The sequence below is a fragment of the Colletotrichum scovillei genome (assembly GCF_011075155.1).
Source record: "Colletotrichum scovillei strain TJNH1 chromosome Unknown Contig00009, whole genome shotgun sequence".
Classification (NCBI taxonomy): Eukaryota; Fungi; Ascomycota; class Sordariomycetes; order Glomerellales; family Glomerellaceae; genus Colletotrichum; species Colletotrichum scovillei.
This window is the reverse complement of record NW_023336267.1, coordinates 2751394-2768543: the sequence shown is the minus strand read 5'-3', so window position 1 is coordinate 2768543 and position 17150 is coordinate 2751394. Positions and strand designations below refer to the sequence as shown.

At 52.3% G+C, this 17150-nt stretch overlaps 4 protein-coding genes across 4 annotated transcripts; all 4 read left to right on the top strand.

Annotated features, from left to right (window-relative positions):
• Nucleotides 1-988: 988 nt before the first annotated feature.
• HER10_EVM0003452 (uncharacterized protein) lies at nucleotides 989-4766 on the top strand. The gene is made up of 2 exons (XM_035473127.1): nucleotides 989-1613; nucleotides 1709-4766. The coding sequence occupies exons 1-2, from the start codon at nucleotides 1517-1519 to the stop codon at nucleotides 4729-4731; spliced, it is 3120 nt and encodes a 1039-aa protein (XP_035329088.1). The 5' UTR covers nucleotides 989-1516; the 3' UTR covers nucleotides 4732-4766.
• A 556-nt stretch (nucleotides 4767-5322) lies between these two features.
• HER10_EVM0001016 (WD repeat domain-containing protein) lies at nucleotides 5323-10122 on the top strand. The gene is made up of 8 exons (XM_035470780.1): nucleotides 5323-5667; nucleotides 5743-5931; nucleotides 6063-8339; nucleotides 8411-8863; nucleotides 8921-9167; nucleotides 9221-9471; nucleotides 9545-9773; nucleotides 9828-10122. Exons 1-8 carry the CDS (start codon nucleotides 5587-5589, stop codon nucleotides 10052-10054), a joined length of 3954 nt encoding a protein of 1317 aa, XP_035328829.1. The 5' UTR covers nucleotides 5323-5586; the 3' UTR covers nucleotides 10055-10122.
• A 333-nt stretch (nucleotides 10123-10455) lies between these two features.
• HER10_EVM0006282 (WD repeat domain-containing protein) lies at nucleotides 10456-13971 on the top strand. Its single transcript, XM_035475873.1, has 8 exons — nucleotides 10456-11303; nucleotides 11403-11524; nucleotides 11581-12739; nucleotides 12804-12812; nucleotides 12875-13020; nucleotides 13076-13290; nucleotides 13362-13474; nucleotides 13537-13971. The coding sequence occupies exons 1-8, from the start codon at nucleotides 10914-10916 to the stop codon at nucleotides 13609-13611; spliced, it is 2229 nt and encodes a 742-aa protein (XP_035329450.1). The 5' UTR covers nucleotides 10456-10913; the 3' UTR covers nucleotides 13612-13971.
• Nucleotides 13972-14695: 724 nt separating this feature from the next.
• On the top strand, nucleotides 14696-17144 carry HER10_EVM0004309 (methyltransferase). The gene is made up of 4 exons (XM_035473958.1): nucleotides 14696-15151; nucleotides 15247-15630; nucleotides 15687-15803; nucleotides 15874-17144. The coding sequence occupies exons 1-4, from the start codon at nucleotides 14902-14904 to the stop codon at nucleotides 16752-16754; spliced, it is 1632 nt and encodes a 543-aa protein (XP_035329205.1). The 5' UTR covers nucleotides 14696-14901; the 3' UTR covers nucleotides 16755-17144.
• The last annotated feature ends 6 nt before the right edge of the window (nucleotides 17145-17150 follow it).

Below are 17150 nucleotides of genomic sequence, written 5' to 3'. Positions count from 1 at the left end.
GTCCTTGTGGACAGAGTTGTAGTCGGCAACGATGCACTTGCCGTACATGGAGGTCTACATCCTGGTCAGTACGTGTTCGAACCGAAAGGTAGGTAGCTATGGCTGGACCAGGAGCCACGACCGAAGGACTGACCTCTGCTGAACATTGGCCGACTGCGGCTGCAAACTTCTGGATGGGCCGTGTGCGAACCATGATAGCGGCTTGAGATGAACCTCGGGTAGAAGAGGGTAGACGCAGAGTGCGAAATATGATTGTCGCGCAATTGATGGAGTTTCGTCGTCACCATATGAGGGTATGGATGGCTAAATCTACTTTACCTTGGGACGCATCAAAGACGTCGCCGAGATCCTGCCTTTAGGGTAAGGCAAGAGGTACCTAAGGTAAGGTAGGCAAGGTAGGCAGCGGGTGTATGAGGTACCTACCTACAGTACCTAAAGCCTAGGTAGTAATCGAGGTACATTATCTCAGTTGCCTCCTTTGGAGCAACGCGTCTGTCTTGGTGTGATTGGATGAGCCCGTATTGAATAAGAAGTATATGTAGCTAAGTCTAAGACTCGGTTATATTAATGATTTCCTTCTAGCTACCTAAAGGGACCTGCGAAAGATGCCTCAAATCCACTACCCAAGGCAGGTCACCAAGGTACCTTAAGGTACCTCGATGTTGCGGGGGACAGCCCGTTGCAACACAGGGCACAAGCTCTACCTTAGGTAGAGAGGCTCTATCTAGGTACCTTATGTAGGTTTTGGTGGCACCCATTGTGAGCAGATTGGCCTATCAGCAATGCGTCGCGACACCAGGATCAATTGGATTGCAGCCCAGCCAACAGCAGCGTATCCACAGCGGCTACCTTGGTGCTCCGCCATAGGACGCGAAATAAACAGACGGCAAGAAAGAAAAGAATAGGAAGAGAAAATAAAGACGGGGTTGGGAGCGGCTATGGATTGACCACCTGCTGATACCTGCAAATATATCTGTGTGTCTGTCTGGTCAAGACCACTGCACCTGGAGGGAATCAGCTAACTCACCACAATATAATTGACCTGCCCATTGTGACACCGGCCCTGCTCCTGTCAACCTCGATTTTGGACATCATCTATCGTCGCCCTTCGCTAGCCAATTGCGACCTCGTTAGCCTCCCACGCGCCTAACCCGCGGTGCGCGGTGGACATGGCAGCGCCGCGACCAGCTCATCGCCATCATATCGATTTGCGACTCTTGCGACGCGACTCAACACCCGTTACCTGAGCAATCGTCGCTGCAAAACGTGAAGCTCGTTCAGCCTCTTGCGATATCAGCTGCCAGCAGTACATTTTGTCGCGATCAAATGTATTCAGCATTCTTGCCCGACTATACACCATCACCGGAATCAAATCTGGCTCCTTAGCATTACCAAGGCAAATTGCAATCGTCCTCGGCTACCGTCACTACCATCGTCATCAACACTACTACCACCAACACCGCCGCAAACTCTTCTACAGCCATTCTATTATGCTCCCAGCCTGGCGCCAGTTCACATGCCGTCGCTGCCGCATCGCCCAGTGCTGGCCCCCCGTGACGGCATATCTAGCTTTGTGTCTGTCCAAAGCTCGGATTCCTATTACAGCGATCATGGTAAGTGCAGCTCAAATTGCACCTTCACAGCATCATTACCTACACCCACCATGCCTTCGACTGCAAAGCACACTCCGTCTGATGACTACTCTCAGAAATCGCCATCCTACACCGTGTCGTCACGGCGGCCCAGGAGAATCTCGAACTCCTTCCCGAGGGCGAGCGATTGGCAACAAACGCCTTATTCCAGGCTTATGATGCTGTGCTCCCACTCTTCGGCATCGACCCGGAGGAAGAAAATCATATCTCGCGCCTCGTATTCCGCGTTGGCGGTGAACGCGGCGAAGGGTCACTCCAGGAGAAACTTGACGCCGTCTTGTCAAGGATGGGCATCGGCCTTGAGTTCGGAAGTGAAGGGTCCAGGGCATTATCAAACAACGGCGACGACGACAACGAAGATGAAGACGGAGCCGGAGCCGGATATGCGGAGGCTGCTGCGCCACAGCCTGCGCTTACGGACACCGACCGAGACTCTGTCACGTCCGGAGACGAGTCCTCTAAAGAGGTCGAGCTTGCACCCCGAGAACCTTACGCGAATCTGCCATCTTCGAAGGCGCAAGCATCACATCGCTTGGACTATGCTGCATCTCCCCCAAGGCTGACGCGCGTTGGCTTGGTATCGAATCACTTGGATCTGAAGTCTATCAACCATAATAAACCGGCACCCCAAAGCTATACTCCCTCGACGGCTGGAAACACAGAACAAAGTCGTCAAAGCCGGCAATCAGTATCTGGCACCAGTGTGCAACGTGGCGCCAGCGACACCACAGTTCAGCCTATTGAGGCGTCTTATATCCACCCTGCGAATGAGACCGAGGCGGCCGCTCTACCAATACGGACAAAGCCCATAAGAACGGTGAATTGGCTGCTTCCGCCTGATACCACCAGCATCAGCGCCGGCACCAGCGTCGGTGCTACTGCCCCAGAACCAGTTCGAAATGGACCCCGGGGTTCTGAGGTCGCGGAAGACCATGTTGTGCATGTTACTGAGACACGGAATTCTCACGAACACGAGCTCAATACCCAAAAGCCCTCAGTACACACGCCTGCTGTACATGAATGTACGGTCCAGAAGATTGCCACTCATCAAGCAACCAAAAGGAAGCAACCTGCCGAAGAACCCTCTGTAGGCAGGATCGAGAGTGATGAAGCAAAGCCAGTGATCGACGATGAAATCAACGGGGACCCTGATGACGACGCAAGATATGCGGTACTGGAGTGGAAATCGACCAAAGTAAAGGGGTACTTACTGCTCCTAAGAGGATTGTCACACTGGAAACAACACGCTTTCGACAAGCTCGAACGAATGGCCGTAGCCAGGAGGCACATTTTGCGGATGCGTCACTTTGACCCGTGGGAGCTGGTCACGGCCGAAACTAGGATCCGGGGTCGCCGCGTGTTCACTTCCCGTCTTATTGGCTCATGGCTCAGGCGCGCCGGTGAAGACTTGGACACAGAAGATGCAAGCTTAGCCCATGCCCAACGGAATATGGCCCAGAATGCCCTCAGACACTGGTCAACCTCCTGCCTAACTCCAATGGAAACTCGTTTTCCGGCGCGCACTGTGTCCATTCATCTGCAACAATGGCATTCGGCTTGCTCAATTTCACAGGGGCTTGGGTCTCACGTGGAGAACCTGTACGAAGAGCATGGAAGGTTTCGGGTCTTGAGAACATGGTCCCACCAAGCAGCGTCTCATCTGAGAGATGTTGCTGCATTTCGCAGATACCATATCGTTCAGGGCCCTTTACACCAGTGGCACCTTGACTCAAGGGTCGAGGTCTTCAAGTCCAAGCTGGAAATCAAGCTCGTTCGCAGCTGCTTGTCGAGGTGGCAAAGCGCGTGCATGGTCCCACCGATATTCGGCCAGACCAACGCCCTCAGCCGCGGGATTGCTGTGGATTCTGTGTCCGGCATGGCCTTACCTAGACCGCGGCGAGGCGTGAGATCCCTCACGGCCATATCAGATCGTCTGCTGAAGACCAAAGTTCTTGGCAACTGGCAACAACAAGCTTCAGTAGTCGCCAAGACGAGCACGAGATCGCGTCGGTTTGCGTCGCATCAAGGGGCACATAAGGCGTTGGAAATGTGGCATATCGACGTCGGTGAAAAAAGAAACCTCCAGAAGTGGGTGCAGCGCGGTTGTTTCTACGTTAGTGCCACGCATGCACTCAAGACATGGCGATCCAGATCAACTTGGAGGTCAGGGACTCGAAAATCATATGCCCGATGCAGACAGCACGTCAAAGCTACCTTCACCAAAGGTTATCTTGATTTATGGAAGACAGCTACTCGTGCTCACGTAAACTTGGGCTGGAAAACAGATCAGCACCACATTGTAGTGGAACATGGTCGTCTCATTTACATGCTGAAATTGTGGCGAGAAGAGAGCAGTCGCGACTGGGGGACGAGTAAGTTTTTGACTGCTGCGTGGGTGGACGAATGGAATGCAATGTCCCAAGATCTCGCCGTCAAAGAGGACCGCGTCAAACAGGCTTGGTCGGTGAACCTGAAGTCACGTTGGTGGAGTCAGTGGCAATCATCTTTGCTGCAATTGAAAAGCCGAGAATACGTGGCACTGGACGTTAAGGAGAGGAACAGCAAGAAGGCTGTACGACGCCTTCTGCTACATTGGAAGGGAGACAGGAATCTGAGCACATCTTACCAGTCAACAACACTGAGAGCTAGTCTCAGCAGCTCAAGAAGAGGAGCTGGCTTCGTGGCCAGTCGCACCTCACTGCCACTCTCGAGAGCAGTTCATGAACGACACAGCGGACCAAGTTTTCGCGGTTCCAGGATACAAGAAGTGGAGCCAACGGCTGACGACGATGATCACGACGGAACCGGGTCTGGACCAGATACTGATGGAGTTGTGGCGGATACGCCGACCCGGTGGACGGGTATGGCGTCTTCTGTGAGGCTTCCGTCCATGACACCTTTTGCTCCCCTTCCAACGCCATTTGAACGAGAGCTCCGAGAACGATACAACCGGAGCGTGCCTGCAGCTGCGACTGGCCAGATGAGCAGCCTTTCCTTCGCACAGGCGCAAAGGCTCTCTGTGGCCGGCACACGGCGAGCAGCCAAGGAGAATACTGCGGATATTGGCAGAGGTGGTTGATGAGACATGGGCGGAGACCCTTGATGAGAACAGGCGAAATGCTATGGTCATGTGGATATCATTCATGTGTTTGGAAACCTTTACCCAGTATACCCAGACTAGGCAGTTTTGTATTACAAACGAAGCCTTTCGGCATGGGCTAGAAATCAGTGTTTGTTCTCCTAGTACCTTTGTGGAACAAATGTGCAACATCGGCCTAAGGTGAGATGCGATAACTACTCAGGCAGGCTGCGGGCTCACCTCAAGGCACCTAGCTGCCTACCTACGTACATAATTAACGCGAGTATCTTGAGGAGTACGGGTACAGATGCAAAGGGACCAACTGGGTGATAAAACAAGATGCCGGTCAAAGCTAAAGTGGCCTCGTTCTCATAACCCGTGCCCACGAATGCATCTCCACGCCTTTACAAACGTATTGTCTAAAGGGATGTCTAAAATAAAAACAATATAAAAAGCGGCGGTAATAGTAGTAGGTACGAAGAAGGTGGAGAGAGCTGAGGTACCGTACTGAGGGTCTTTGTCACCAAGTTGGGGACATAAGGTACCGACCGACCCCACACCCCTGGGTTGACCACCCGTTGCAGTGCGCAATGCGCATACCTTACCTTCATGTGGCTTGGAACCTTGCCATGGCATGGTCCAAGTTTAAGCTCCTCACAAACACTCGCATTGACCGAACTCGGTCTATGACAGAGCTCAATTCGCACCCCATATCAGACGAGGAGCCTCTGGAAAGACCTACCACGTCTTAGACTCTGACTGAGGCCTAACCCGCGATACTCGACAACTATCGACCAAGCAGACCCGGCATCACGTCCGCCTAGGCAATGCTGCTGTGGCTTTCTTGCTAGTAGGATGAGAGCAGTCCTCCCAGGTAGGCCGAGGTCTGGGCTTCAAGCTCTCGCGACGGGCTTTTGGGACTCGAGGCACTTCAATGTGAGCCACTTGATCAGGCTTTGACAACCTTCTATTATTATCGCCCCCATAGTGCTGACTTCTGGTCACCCCCAGGTCTACATAACCGGCAGCGCGTTTACGATCCTTGGCGATGCCGACACCATCGTTCAGACAATATACGACGACGACCCAAGCCATTTGCAGGCCGCAGCCTTCGATGAATCCTCGGGCAAGATTGCGACTTGCACCGAATCCGTCATTAGAGTCTACAGGCCTTTTGGGCAGTCCGAAAATGCGCTAAAGGTGAGTTCGTCCTCCTTACCCAAACGACATGGTCTTCGCCCTGGGGGTTCATCTCCCATTCCGTCACCCCTTCCGCACCTGTCGCCTGTACTGGCTTGCGAACAAACGCTGACGACACTCCTGCGTATCAGTGGGGTCTACAATCATCGTGCCCAGTTCCTGGCCACCAACATGCCACCAAGGGGGTCTCTCTTAGCTGGGGCGGCAACGAGGAACTCCTGGTTGCCCACTCCGCCTTATACTTATACTCAACCGCCGACGAGCCGGAGCTGTTATGGACTAAACACCTTCCGAATTCTGTGAGACTAGCGGAAATATCATACGATTCGGCATACATAGCATGCGTAGGCGCGCATGATTGTCTCGTCAAAGTCTGGCGGCGCTTGACATATGGTGCTGGAGATGTGCGCTTCAACCTGACCTACCTACGCCACCCAGACCTCGTCACGAGCCTACGTTGGCGAAAACCGCTACATACCGATCAAACTGTAGAGAACGTTCTCTTCACAACATGCGCCGATAACGTTGTCCGAGTATGGACTGGCACTGATACGCATGCCTTTCGACACATGAACCTTTGGGGGTCCGTCGACTTGGCTTCGTCCTTTCGAGACCTTGGACTTGGTTCCGCAGACCCTACGGCGCCGTTGGTCACTTTCGTCATTGATGGAAGAGAGGTGTCTGCTGCTACAGAGCTGGCCGTTCAGCGGTGCTCCGTGAAGGATAAACCTCGCGATGCTGCTCTCGAACGCCTCATTTCTCTGGCCAATAATAGCGCCGAGCTATGCGTTGCCTCTGACGCTAGTGGAAATATGATGGTATTTGCTTTTGAGGACGTGGGCTCCAAAGCGGGAAAGTCCCACGATGCCATCAGAGTAACAGGCTTCAAGTCACACACTCTTGATTTCAGGTCTGACCAGTACGTCAGCATACAAAGCTATTGCGACCGAGCCACTGGGCGACTACATGTTCTTGTTCACGACTTCGACGGCCAGATCCAAGTATACGACGCCGACTTAGCAGAGTTCCTAAGCGGAAGGAACAAGCCAAGCCGTCTTGCTCGGCGCTGTATCTGGGCCGGCCATTCATCGCCTATCCAAAAAATGGTTCGCAATTTCAGTGGTCGCGCTGTTGTTTCTAGAACCGAGGAAGGCGAAAGCATTGTCTGGACGCACTCCGAAACCAGTCAGACCAGCTTGTCGCGCCAGAGTGTCATCCAGGGAAACGCTCATATCCATCGGATATGTGTTTTGCGCAAAGGCCGTTTTGTTATATTCCTAGAGCACGGGAAAATATCGCTCTGGGACTGCCGGCATCAGAAAGCCATTTTACTCGCGAGTCAATCGTACGATATCTCAGGAAAGCCCTTGTGCTTACTGATTCTGCCTCGACATCGAGTTGAGGAGTATGCCGTTGCTCACATTGCAACTGTCACATCCGAAGAGGAAGGGCTTGTTTGGGAAGTCAATTTACCTCGATACTCCAGTCAAGGTGTCAATACGCATGCCAATGGCCAAGAGGAGACTTCGATCAGCGAGTTTTGCAGATTCAAACTGAAAGACGCCGAGGGGATCGCCTATATGCTGCCCGTCGACCCGGCAGGATCTACGCCCGCCACTTCTGGCTTTCTCGATGTGTTTGCTAGAGACATTGCAGTGTCGTACACTCACGCAGGACGTGTAGACTTTTGGACAGCGAGAGTCGGCAATACGGGGAAAAGCGTTGGATGGCTCTCAACCTCCTCAGCAGAGACAGGCCTTGTCGAACCGGCTCTCGTCAGTGGCAGCACTCTCAAGAAGGCTGCAATTGTGGATTCCGCAAGGTCTCAGCTGTTCATTTGGGACATCGGTGGCGCTCGACTTGAGTTTACACAGGACTATGGAAGACACAATACGATACAAGACCTCGACTGGACTTCGACTCCAGATTCACAATCTATCCTCGCCGTTGGCTTCCAGGCGAAAGTAGTTCTGCTCAGCCAGATGCGATTTGACTACTTGAACAAGGGACCGGCCTGGGCCGCAGTCCGGGAGATCAGTATTCGCGAATTTACCCCTCACCCAATAGGAGATTCCACCTGGCTAGGCGATGGACATCTCGTCATCGGGTCAGGTAATCAGATGTTCGTTCATGGGAGGGAGTACGACCTATCCGGCTCCTTAATCAACAGCCTGCAGCTACCGCACAGGAAGAACGGCGTCTGGGATCTTTTTGACGCTGTTCAGAGGTTTAATGGCCCTCTGCCGGTCTTCCACCCTCAGTTCCTGAGCCAATGTATTCTTGCAGGGAAGAGCACTATAGTCCGAACGATTCTGATGTCACTGCACAAAACTCTCAAGTTCCTCATTGCAGGTGAGACTGTCGATGACTACCTGGGACTCGAACCAGCGGTTTTCTACTCACCCGGGGTAAGGCGTTTGCTTATTACATTGACCGTCACTTGAACCAAAGGTGGAGCAGAGGCTAACTTGGTCACTAGGCCTCACCGACGCAAGCATCAGAGTCCCAAGTAGGGTCTCACTTCAGCCTACAAGTATCTGCTGACGAGACAGACGACTCAGAAGAGCATTTCAGCGAAGAAACCGCACTTGCCATCAATGGTCGTCTTACCAAAGTTGGCCTCCAACAGCTATCGGGTCATGAGCAAATACAGCTGGCTGATATCGTTGAATGCGTGGGGATCGTCGAGAAACAACGCAGATCCCTGGATGAGAATGGTGCGCGTTTTATGCTCTTTTTCCGCCAACATGGGCTTCGCAAGGGTCGGACAAGTGAAATTCAGATGTCCTGGCGAGAGATCAATTGGGCCTACCACTCGACTAGCCAGGACATCCTCACTGATTTCGTCTCCAAGCAATGCCACGGCGCACTACGCTGGGCGGATGCGCGGGAGAGCGGCATGTTTATGTGGCTCACCGATCGGAACGCCTTGGTACGTAAGCCCTATTTGCACCGCCGAGCAGTCCATGTCAGCTAACGATGAACGTAGCTTGCTCAATTCGAGGTCGTTGCAAGGAATGAATACACCAAGAGCGAGATGAAAAATCCAGTTGACTGTAGCATCTATTACCTGGCTCTCAAGAAAAAGACAGTCCTCCAGGGACTGTGGCGAATGGCTCACTGGAATAGGGAGCAGGGGGCAACGCAGAAGTTGCTGTCTAACAACTTTGAAGACCCGAAATGGAGGACGACGGCGCTGAAAAATGCTTACGCTCTGCTAAGCAAGCGACGCTTTGGTGAGTCGTGAAGTATAACAATGAATTTCAAGGGCTAACATACGGGCACACAGAGTACGCCGCTGCATTTTTCTTACTTGCAGACCACCTGCAAGATGCAGTCAATGTCTGTCTGAATCAACTTAAGGACCTTCAGCTCGCAGTAGCTATCGCGCGTGTCTACGAAGGGGACCGAGGTCCAGTGTTGAAAAAGCTCCTAGAAGAAGAGGTACTAGCTGTGGCTGCCAAGGAGGGCAACCGCTGGCTCGCATCCTGGGCCTTCTGGATGCTGAATCGTAAGGATATGGCGGTCCGGGCCCTGATTGTAAGTTCCGCTATATGGCCCTCGGATGATATGCCGTTCTTTGCCAGTACCTAACCTATCCTTGGTGTTATAGTCGCCGGTTTACACCCTGGTCGAGACGCCGTGCTCTCCAAACATGCAATCGAAATTGTTCCTCACGGACGACCCGGCGTTAGTGGTACTGTACTCACAGTTACGGCAGAAAACACTCCAGACCCTTCGCGGAGCCTCAAAGATTACACCTCGCGTCGAGTGGGAGTTCGTCCTCCATAGTGCCAAGCTCTACGACCGAATGGGTTGCGATCTTCTCGGCCTAGACTTAGGTAATTTCACCGCGACGGTATGCGCACGATTCAATGGATCTGACATGACAATAGTACGCAACTGGGAGTTTCTGAAGCCAGCCCCGCTTATTACGAATGGATTGGGCGGTGAGGTCAACCCGCTGAAGCTACTGCGCCGACGCAGCTCGCTGGTAGTTGCAGATCTGCCCGTATCAAAGCTTCATTCCGAGATGAGATCAAGCGGACAGGAAAGACAGTCAACTCCAACGGTTTTTCAGGAACCGGACTCAAGCTCGCTGCTTGATAGTTTCGGGTTCTAATTAGAGGAGCACAAAAAGGAACCGCTTCCTATTCCAATGCAATAGGACATGATGTACGATACACCGCCATTATCTCGTAAAATATGAATGTATGCGGCGGGAGATGATCTTCTGAAGACTTTAAAGGTGATGAGATCCCTCACAGACAGATTGTGGGACCAGAACTCAGCGACGGTCTCATGAGTAGAGGGACTTGTCGCTTACTAAGCATAATCACTATTTCTCCAGTCCCGTCTGAGCACGTCATCTGCAATTGTTGCCGAACTCCGTCCGGACCAGCACCGGGACTGGCCTAGTGCTCTTTGCTGGCTGACTGTTTGATGTTCCACTGGTGGTTACTTTAGGTACAAAGGCGAGTCGCGCAGGCCCCGATCCAATGTTAATTGGAACATTGTCATTATGGAGTAGTTGGTAAGGCAGCCCTTCATCGTGCAGGGGGATCCAGAAGATAACGATTCCATTACGGATCCCGTATTATCTCGACTTCGTGCATGCAGCGGTGAGGGGGACGTCGCCGTTTATGTCCATATGCTTGTTGTCTTATGTAATTGATCACCAGCCTCTATATTGTTTCATTGCGCACGAAGTTCCCTCTCAACTTTTGTTGGAGCGAAAGGAAGCTGGAACAACAAACCAGCGCCACCTTAACTCACCCTCACCCTGCGGCTCTAGTTATTTACAGGCACTCTCATGCACACGTCCGCTGGACGAATTACGATACAAACGCCAGGTTGGCCAGCACGTGCTTGACGCGTATAGCAGCAAGATTGTAAAACGCCTCCGAATACCTCGATTCTGGACATTCTGATCGACATTCTCACATTGCGGTGCTGCCCAGTCAGAGTGTACGACATTGATCATGGCGCCTGATCGGGGATACCGCGACGATGCCGATGACGATGTTCACAATACCGGCAGCGGCAGTAACAACACCCCAGTTCCATATGCTTCTCACCCTGAGAATGCCCCCGAGCGAGAGCCTGTCATCCACGGCCGCAGCTTCACCTTTCGTGGTGTTGCAGTCGGCCTGCTGGTCGGCTTGGTCATTTGCTTCTCCAACATGTATTTTGGATTGCAGACGGGTTGGGTGAGCACCATGACTATGCCGGCTAGCCTGATGGGTTTCGGCATATTCAAGGTCCTGTCTAGGCACCTGCGATTCCCATTTAGTCCTGTCGAGAATGTCCTCGTGCAGACTGTGGCTGGAAGCATGGCCATTATGCCACTTGGCTGCGGATTTGTCGGTGTAGTATGTCCCCCAGGCCCCAGGCATTGTGGCTTCTTTCCACAACTTGATGCGATGAACCAGACGAGGTCAATGGCTGACATGTCGCTTTTCCTTGTTTAGATCCCCGCCATGAACTATCTCTTGGATCCTGAGGAACAGGGGCCTCTCAACATCCCCCTGTGGAAGTTGATCACATGGTCTCTTGGTCTTTGTTACTTTGGTGTTGTCTTTGCTGTTCCCCTGTGAGTTGGCTGCAGATAACTTGCTCATCGACCTTCAGTCTAACCCCCAATGCCAGTCGCCGACAAGTCATCATCCGGGAAAGGCTCCGTTTCCCTAGCGGATTCAGTACTGCTGTTCTCATCGGGGTCCTTCATGGTCAGACGCGGAAGGCCGGCCCTGACGCCGTATCAGGCGGCTTCGCGAGTCTCGTACCCGATCATGACTCGAAGTCGGATCCGACACTGGGGTCTGACTGTAGCCACAACGTTACAGATCCCGAAAATGCCAATTCCGAGAGCCTCGAGAATCGCTCCCAGGATGATTGGGCTCAGAATGTGAGGCTACTTCTCATATGCTTTGGAATATCGGGCTTGTACACTTTGTCCTCCTACTTTTTGCCTGCATTGCGAAGTATCCCTATATTTGGCACCGGTGCCGCAGGCACTTGGCTTTGGACGCTGAACCCAAGCCCGGCCTATATTGGCCAGGGTATCATCATGGGCTCTGAGACAACCTTGCACATGCTGCTGGGAGCCGTGATAGGATGGGGTTTTCTCTCTCCGCTAGCCAAGTATCGGGGATGGGCACCCGGTTCCATCGACGACTGGGAGACAGGCAGCAAGGGCTGGATCGTGTGGATCTCTCTGGCAATTATGCTAGCGGATGCCATTGTCAGCCTCAGTTACATTGCTTTCCGGCCCTTGGCCCAGCACGTTGCCAATGAAGGTGTGAAGGGTATGTGGCAGCAAAGTGTGCTAGGTTGGCAGAAGCACTTTGGGGCCAGCCGACGTTTCACCCTAACGTATACTGCCCTGAACACGGATGAGGATGGAGAGGCGACGAGTACCTCCCGGCTTCTGTCTGAAGAGGCGCAATCCTCTGTGGTCCGCCGCCGGATTTCGACGTCGAGTGCCAGCGATGGTCGCGCCGACGAAGCAGACGCACCAGAAGACCAACAAATCGACAACAAGCTTGTTGCCGTGGGACTGGTCTTATCCATACTGCTCTGCATCACCACTATACACATTGTCTTCGGCGACCTGGTTCCCCTCTACGCCACGATCGTTGCTGTCCTAATGGCTCTCCTGCTCAGCATCATGGGTGTCCGAGCACTCGGTGAGACGGATTTGAACCCCGTATCCGGCATCAGCAAGCTTGCGCAATTATTCTTCGCACTTATTATTCCCCAGTCGCACAAGTCCAGTGTGCTTATCAACTTAGTTGCGGGTGCAGTGGTAAGTGATCTAATAAATAACCTTCAACTTCGTAGTCAAAGCAATCGCTAACTGAGCCTTCTAGTCCGAGGCCGTATGTCATTTGATGCTACGCTACTAATTTGACTGGAATTGACGCTGACTTGCCGAACTTAGGGGGCTCTTCAAGCGGGTGATTTGATGCAGGATCTCAAGACAGGCCACCTCTTGGGAGCCGCCCCTCGAGCCCAGTTCTGGGGCCAAGTAATTGGAGCAACAGCAGGCGCTGTGGTCAGTGCCTTTGTGTACCAGCTCTACACGGCGTGAGTCACAATGCCAATACCATTGATTTCCCAGAGACTGATCGACCTTTATCAGAGTCTATACGATTCCGGGAGATCTCTTCCAGGTCCCAACGGGATACGTATGGATCTTCACAGCCAGGCTAGTGACGGGCAAAGGCTTGCCGCCCATGGCTCGCGAGTGGGCAATTGGCTTCGGTATCATATTTGCCTTCACGACAATTGTGAGGACCATGGTAACTGGCAAGCCTTGGCGTTCCCTTGTGCCGGGAGGCATTGCCGTGGCGGTTGGTAAGTGTGACTTGAAAATATTATCTCCCCTAAATCAGAGGTTCGGGGCAAGACTGACCTAGAGATGGTAGGAATGTATAACGTCCCATCATTCACCCTGGCCCGCACTGTTGGCGGCCTTTTAAGTTGGTACTGGGTCTCCAGGCGAGGCGAGTCGAGCACGCCATTGATTGTACTGGCATCAGTGAGTCCTGGACGGTGCCCTCACGCGAACAGGAGTGGTAGCTGACGCAAGCTATGTTCTAGGGCTTTATACTCGGTGAAGGATTTCTCAGCATCGTGAATCTCATTCTACAAAGCATTGGTGTTCCTCACTACTAGAAGCGCAGGCATGAAACGACGTTTGCATGGCCAAGGTATACGAGGTGTCCGAGGCCAAAATGATTGGAGTGAGGAACATGAATAGAGGAGGCCGAGGGAGAGACTGGGGCACTGAAGGAAGTCCTGGAGAACAGCGGAGAATGACAAGAGCAACAATTTCCATATTGAGGTGGTCGTCATGACAGGAGCAGGAGGAAGATGAATGCACTAATTTTTGATTTCTTTCCAGGGATGTACATGCTTTAGAAATTCAACCCGCGGGTTTTAGTTCTCGTCTGGGTCAACCCCGCCCCCCTTTTCCTTCCTTTCTCCCCTTCTCCATTGGGCTAATGGAGTCAATTTGACTTTTGTGGTGCTGGTATGTGTAATATTTGATCACCAGATTAGACAGTACGATGTGAGGAGGCTGTGGGTGCCAAAATGGTAGACCAACCCGCCTCAGTTCCCCCTTGTCCTATTACCATTACGCCTTCTATAGCTTTGTTTATCCTTTTGGATCTCTTACTTAGGCTGTTGCAGATATATCATTAAGAAGAAATGAAGACGTAGAAGAAAAACAGGATACTAGCAACAATACTGCTGATAGCAGTAAAAACAAACATCTGAATGTTGTTAACTTGGGCGGCAGATCATTATGTGACCCACTTGAGGGGTAATGGAGGGGTGGAGGGGTAACAGGCAGTCAGAGAGGGGTAGGAAAGGGAAAGGGCAATATTTGACCAAATTTCGATCAAAAGAAGAGAACAGGGAAAAAAGACCTACGATAAAGTCAAGGGATGGGGGCGCGGGGAGAAATCAAATCGAAAAAGGCGGCGTCTAACAGCGTCTCTTCCCGCCCACTCACATAAGGTACTTTATCAAGGATAACCTGCCAATCCAATGTCAACATACCTAGGTAGAGAGTAAGGTAACTAAGGCAGCCATGGACTGAGGTAGTCCGCCCAGCTTCATTGGACGAAGAATTCAGTAGGTACCGGCCAGCGTGCCTGCCGGACCCTTCCACGGTTCCAAATTATTTTATTGGGCCCCAGCACAGTCCCACAAGCTTAGAGAAGGAGGAAAATATCCAATCCCTCACTCAATCTCTCACCCGACTCCAAGGTGACATCAACTTGAGCAAGGCATTGCCACCAAGAATACCCGAAAAAATAACTCATTGACGAGGAAGCCCGTGGCCTGCACACTTGCACTTGTTTTGTTTGTCAAGGGGCACGAACCATTCAAGTCGACCTAAAGGTGAGCAAGGAAGAGAAGAAGTCACAGAAGCAAATATCGACTCAGCCTTCAAACATGACCCAAGACGATCTCAAGAACGGTGCTCGCGCCGCCTCCGATGTCTCGTCTGATGAGTCTGACTGGGACGACGCGGAGCCTGAAGAAGAGGAGGCACAATCCTTCATTTCCTTGCTTGACGATACTGTCTTTCCTGACGTCGATGCCATGCTGTGTCACTGCCGCACAAAGCACAACTTTGACTTCCTCGCCATCCGCCGTCGGCTTGGTCTCGACTTCTTTGGCACCGTCAAGCTTGTCAACTTCAGTAAGTCCGGGACCTGACACATAGTGCAGATGCATCACATCGAGCCAACAATCACTTCCTCCTTGAAGATTGAGGGCGTACTGACTCCTGCTTAGTTCGTCAACATATTCACGATGGCTCTGCTCTGCCCGAGACTATCTCTGTCGACGACATTGCTGACGAGCGCTACATGAAGCCCGTGATTGAAGACGACGCCTTGATCATGGCCCTGACCGAGCTGGATCTTGACGACGGAACGCCAGAGCATCCTCAGCAAGCGCCACAAGGTGTTGCCTCTCGGGAAGCTCAGCTTGAAGAAGAGTTGGCACAGCTTCAGTCCCAGTTCGCAAAGTACCGCAATGCTGTTGAGCAGACTCTTGACCAGCGCTGGGGAGAAGACACGCCCGTCCCAACCCAGGGAGAGAAGCCGCGTGATCCGGACGATAAGGGTGTTCGGAAGGATGAGTCTCAGTACTACTGGGAATCATACGCCTCCAACGGTAGCCGACGCTCATCCTGAACTTCGGCTGCTTTGTATGCTAACATTCCTTCCCAGATATCCATGAGACGATGCTGAAGGACAAAGTCAGAACAGACTCTTACCGTGATTTCGTCTACAACAACAAGTCTCTTTTCAAGGACAAGATCGTGCTAGATATTGGCTGTGGTACCGGTACGTCTCGCACCAAAAGCGACTGACAGCTTTGTGACCCTTCACATCTAAACCGTGATTTCTACGATAGGCATTTTGAGCATGTTCTGTGCCAAGGCCGGTGCGAAGCAGGTCTTTGCCGTTGACAAGTCCGATATCATCGATAAGGCCCGCGAGAACGTCTTCAACAACGGCCTCACCGACAAGGTGACCTGTATCAGAGGCAGAGTCGAGGATATCAGTCTTCCTGTCGATCAAGTTGACATCATCATCAGCGAGTGGATGGGCTACTGCCTGCTTTACGAGGCCATGATGAACAGCGTTCTCGTTGCCAGAGACCGTTTTCTGAAGCCCGACGGCCTCATCGCCCCGAGCATCTCCACCATCTGGGTGGCGCCCGTCTCAGATCCAGAGTACATCACCGACTTCGTTACCTTCTGGGATGACGTCTATGGCTTTGACATGAAGTCAATGAAAGAGGGCATCTACGATGAGGCTCGCATTGAGATCATGCCAGAAGACTGCATCTGCGGTACCCCCTCACAGATCTCATACATTGACCTGCACACCGTCAAGATCGAGGACCTAGATTTCGAGACCCAGTGGAAGTCAAAGGTGACCAAGGATGTTCCGTCACTTGACGGCTTTTTGACCTGGTTTGACATCTTCTTCACGACTTCTCGTAACGACTCGATTCCGGCAGATCTACCGGTCAAGGCCGGCGAGACCATTGTCACCAGACCTGGCGAGGTGGCCTTCACTACCGGCCCTGCAGGTCCTGACACTCACTGGAAGCAGGGTTTCCTGATGAATAAGTATCTTGAGGAGAACGCCAGTGTCACGGCCGGCACCGAGATTTATGGGCGCATTGTCTTCAAGGCACCCGAGAATAATCCCCGGGCGCTGACTATCAGCAATACTTGGACAGTACCAGGCCAGGATAACAGGACGCAACTGTGGAAACTCAGATGAATCAGTAACAGCCTCTAAATCCGCGATTTTGAGCCTCATCATCCACACGCAGGTCACCTTTGAACAAATGCCAGAGATTGATGCTAAATGTTCAGAGGCGTTGATTCTCGAGATGGACTTCTCATCCTGCCTACATAATGTCCGCCTTCTTGCCGGGCGTGTTAGATCGCGGCCAGGTTATCGTCCATATGCCAGCATGCTAATCGCAAGTCTCGCCGGCGTGGTATCATGTTCCGCGAGACGTCATGATACTGCAAAGGAGGGCCAGGATGAGCACAAGCAGGCAGAGGCAAACAAGCTAGGTGGATGCTTAGTTAAATCTCAACTTGAAGAAAGCTTTCAGCCTTGGAGTAGATAGAACTCTCAAGTATCGATGCCCTTTGATCCCACGCATGT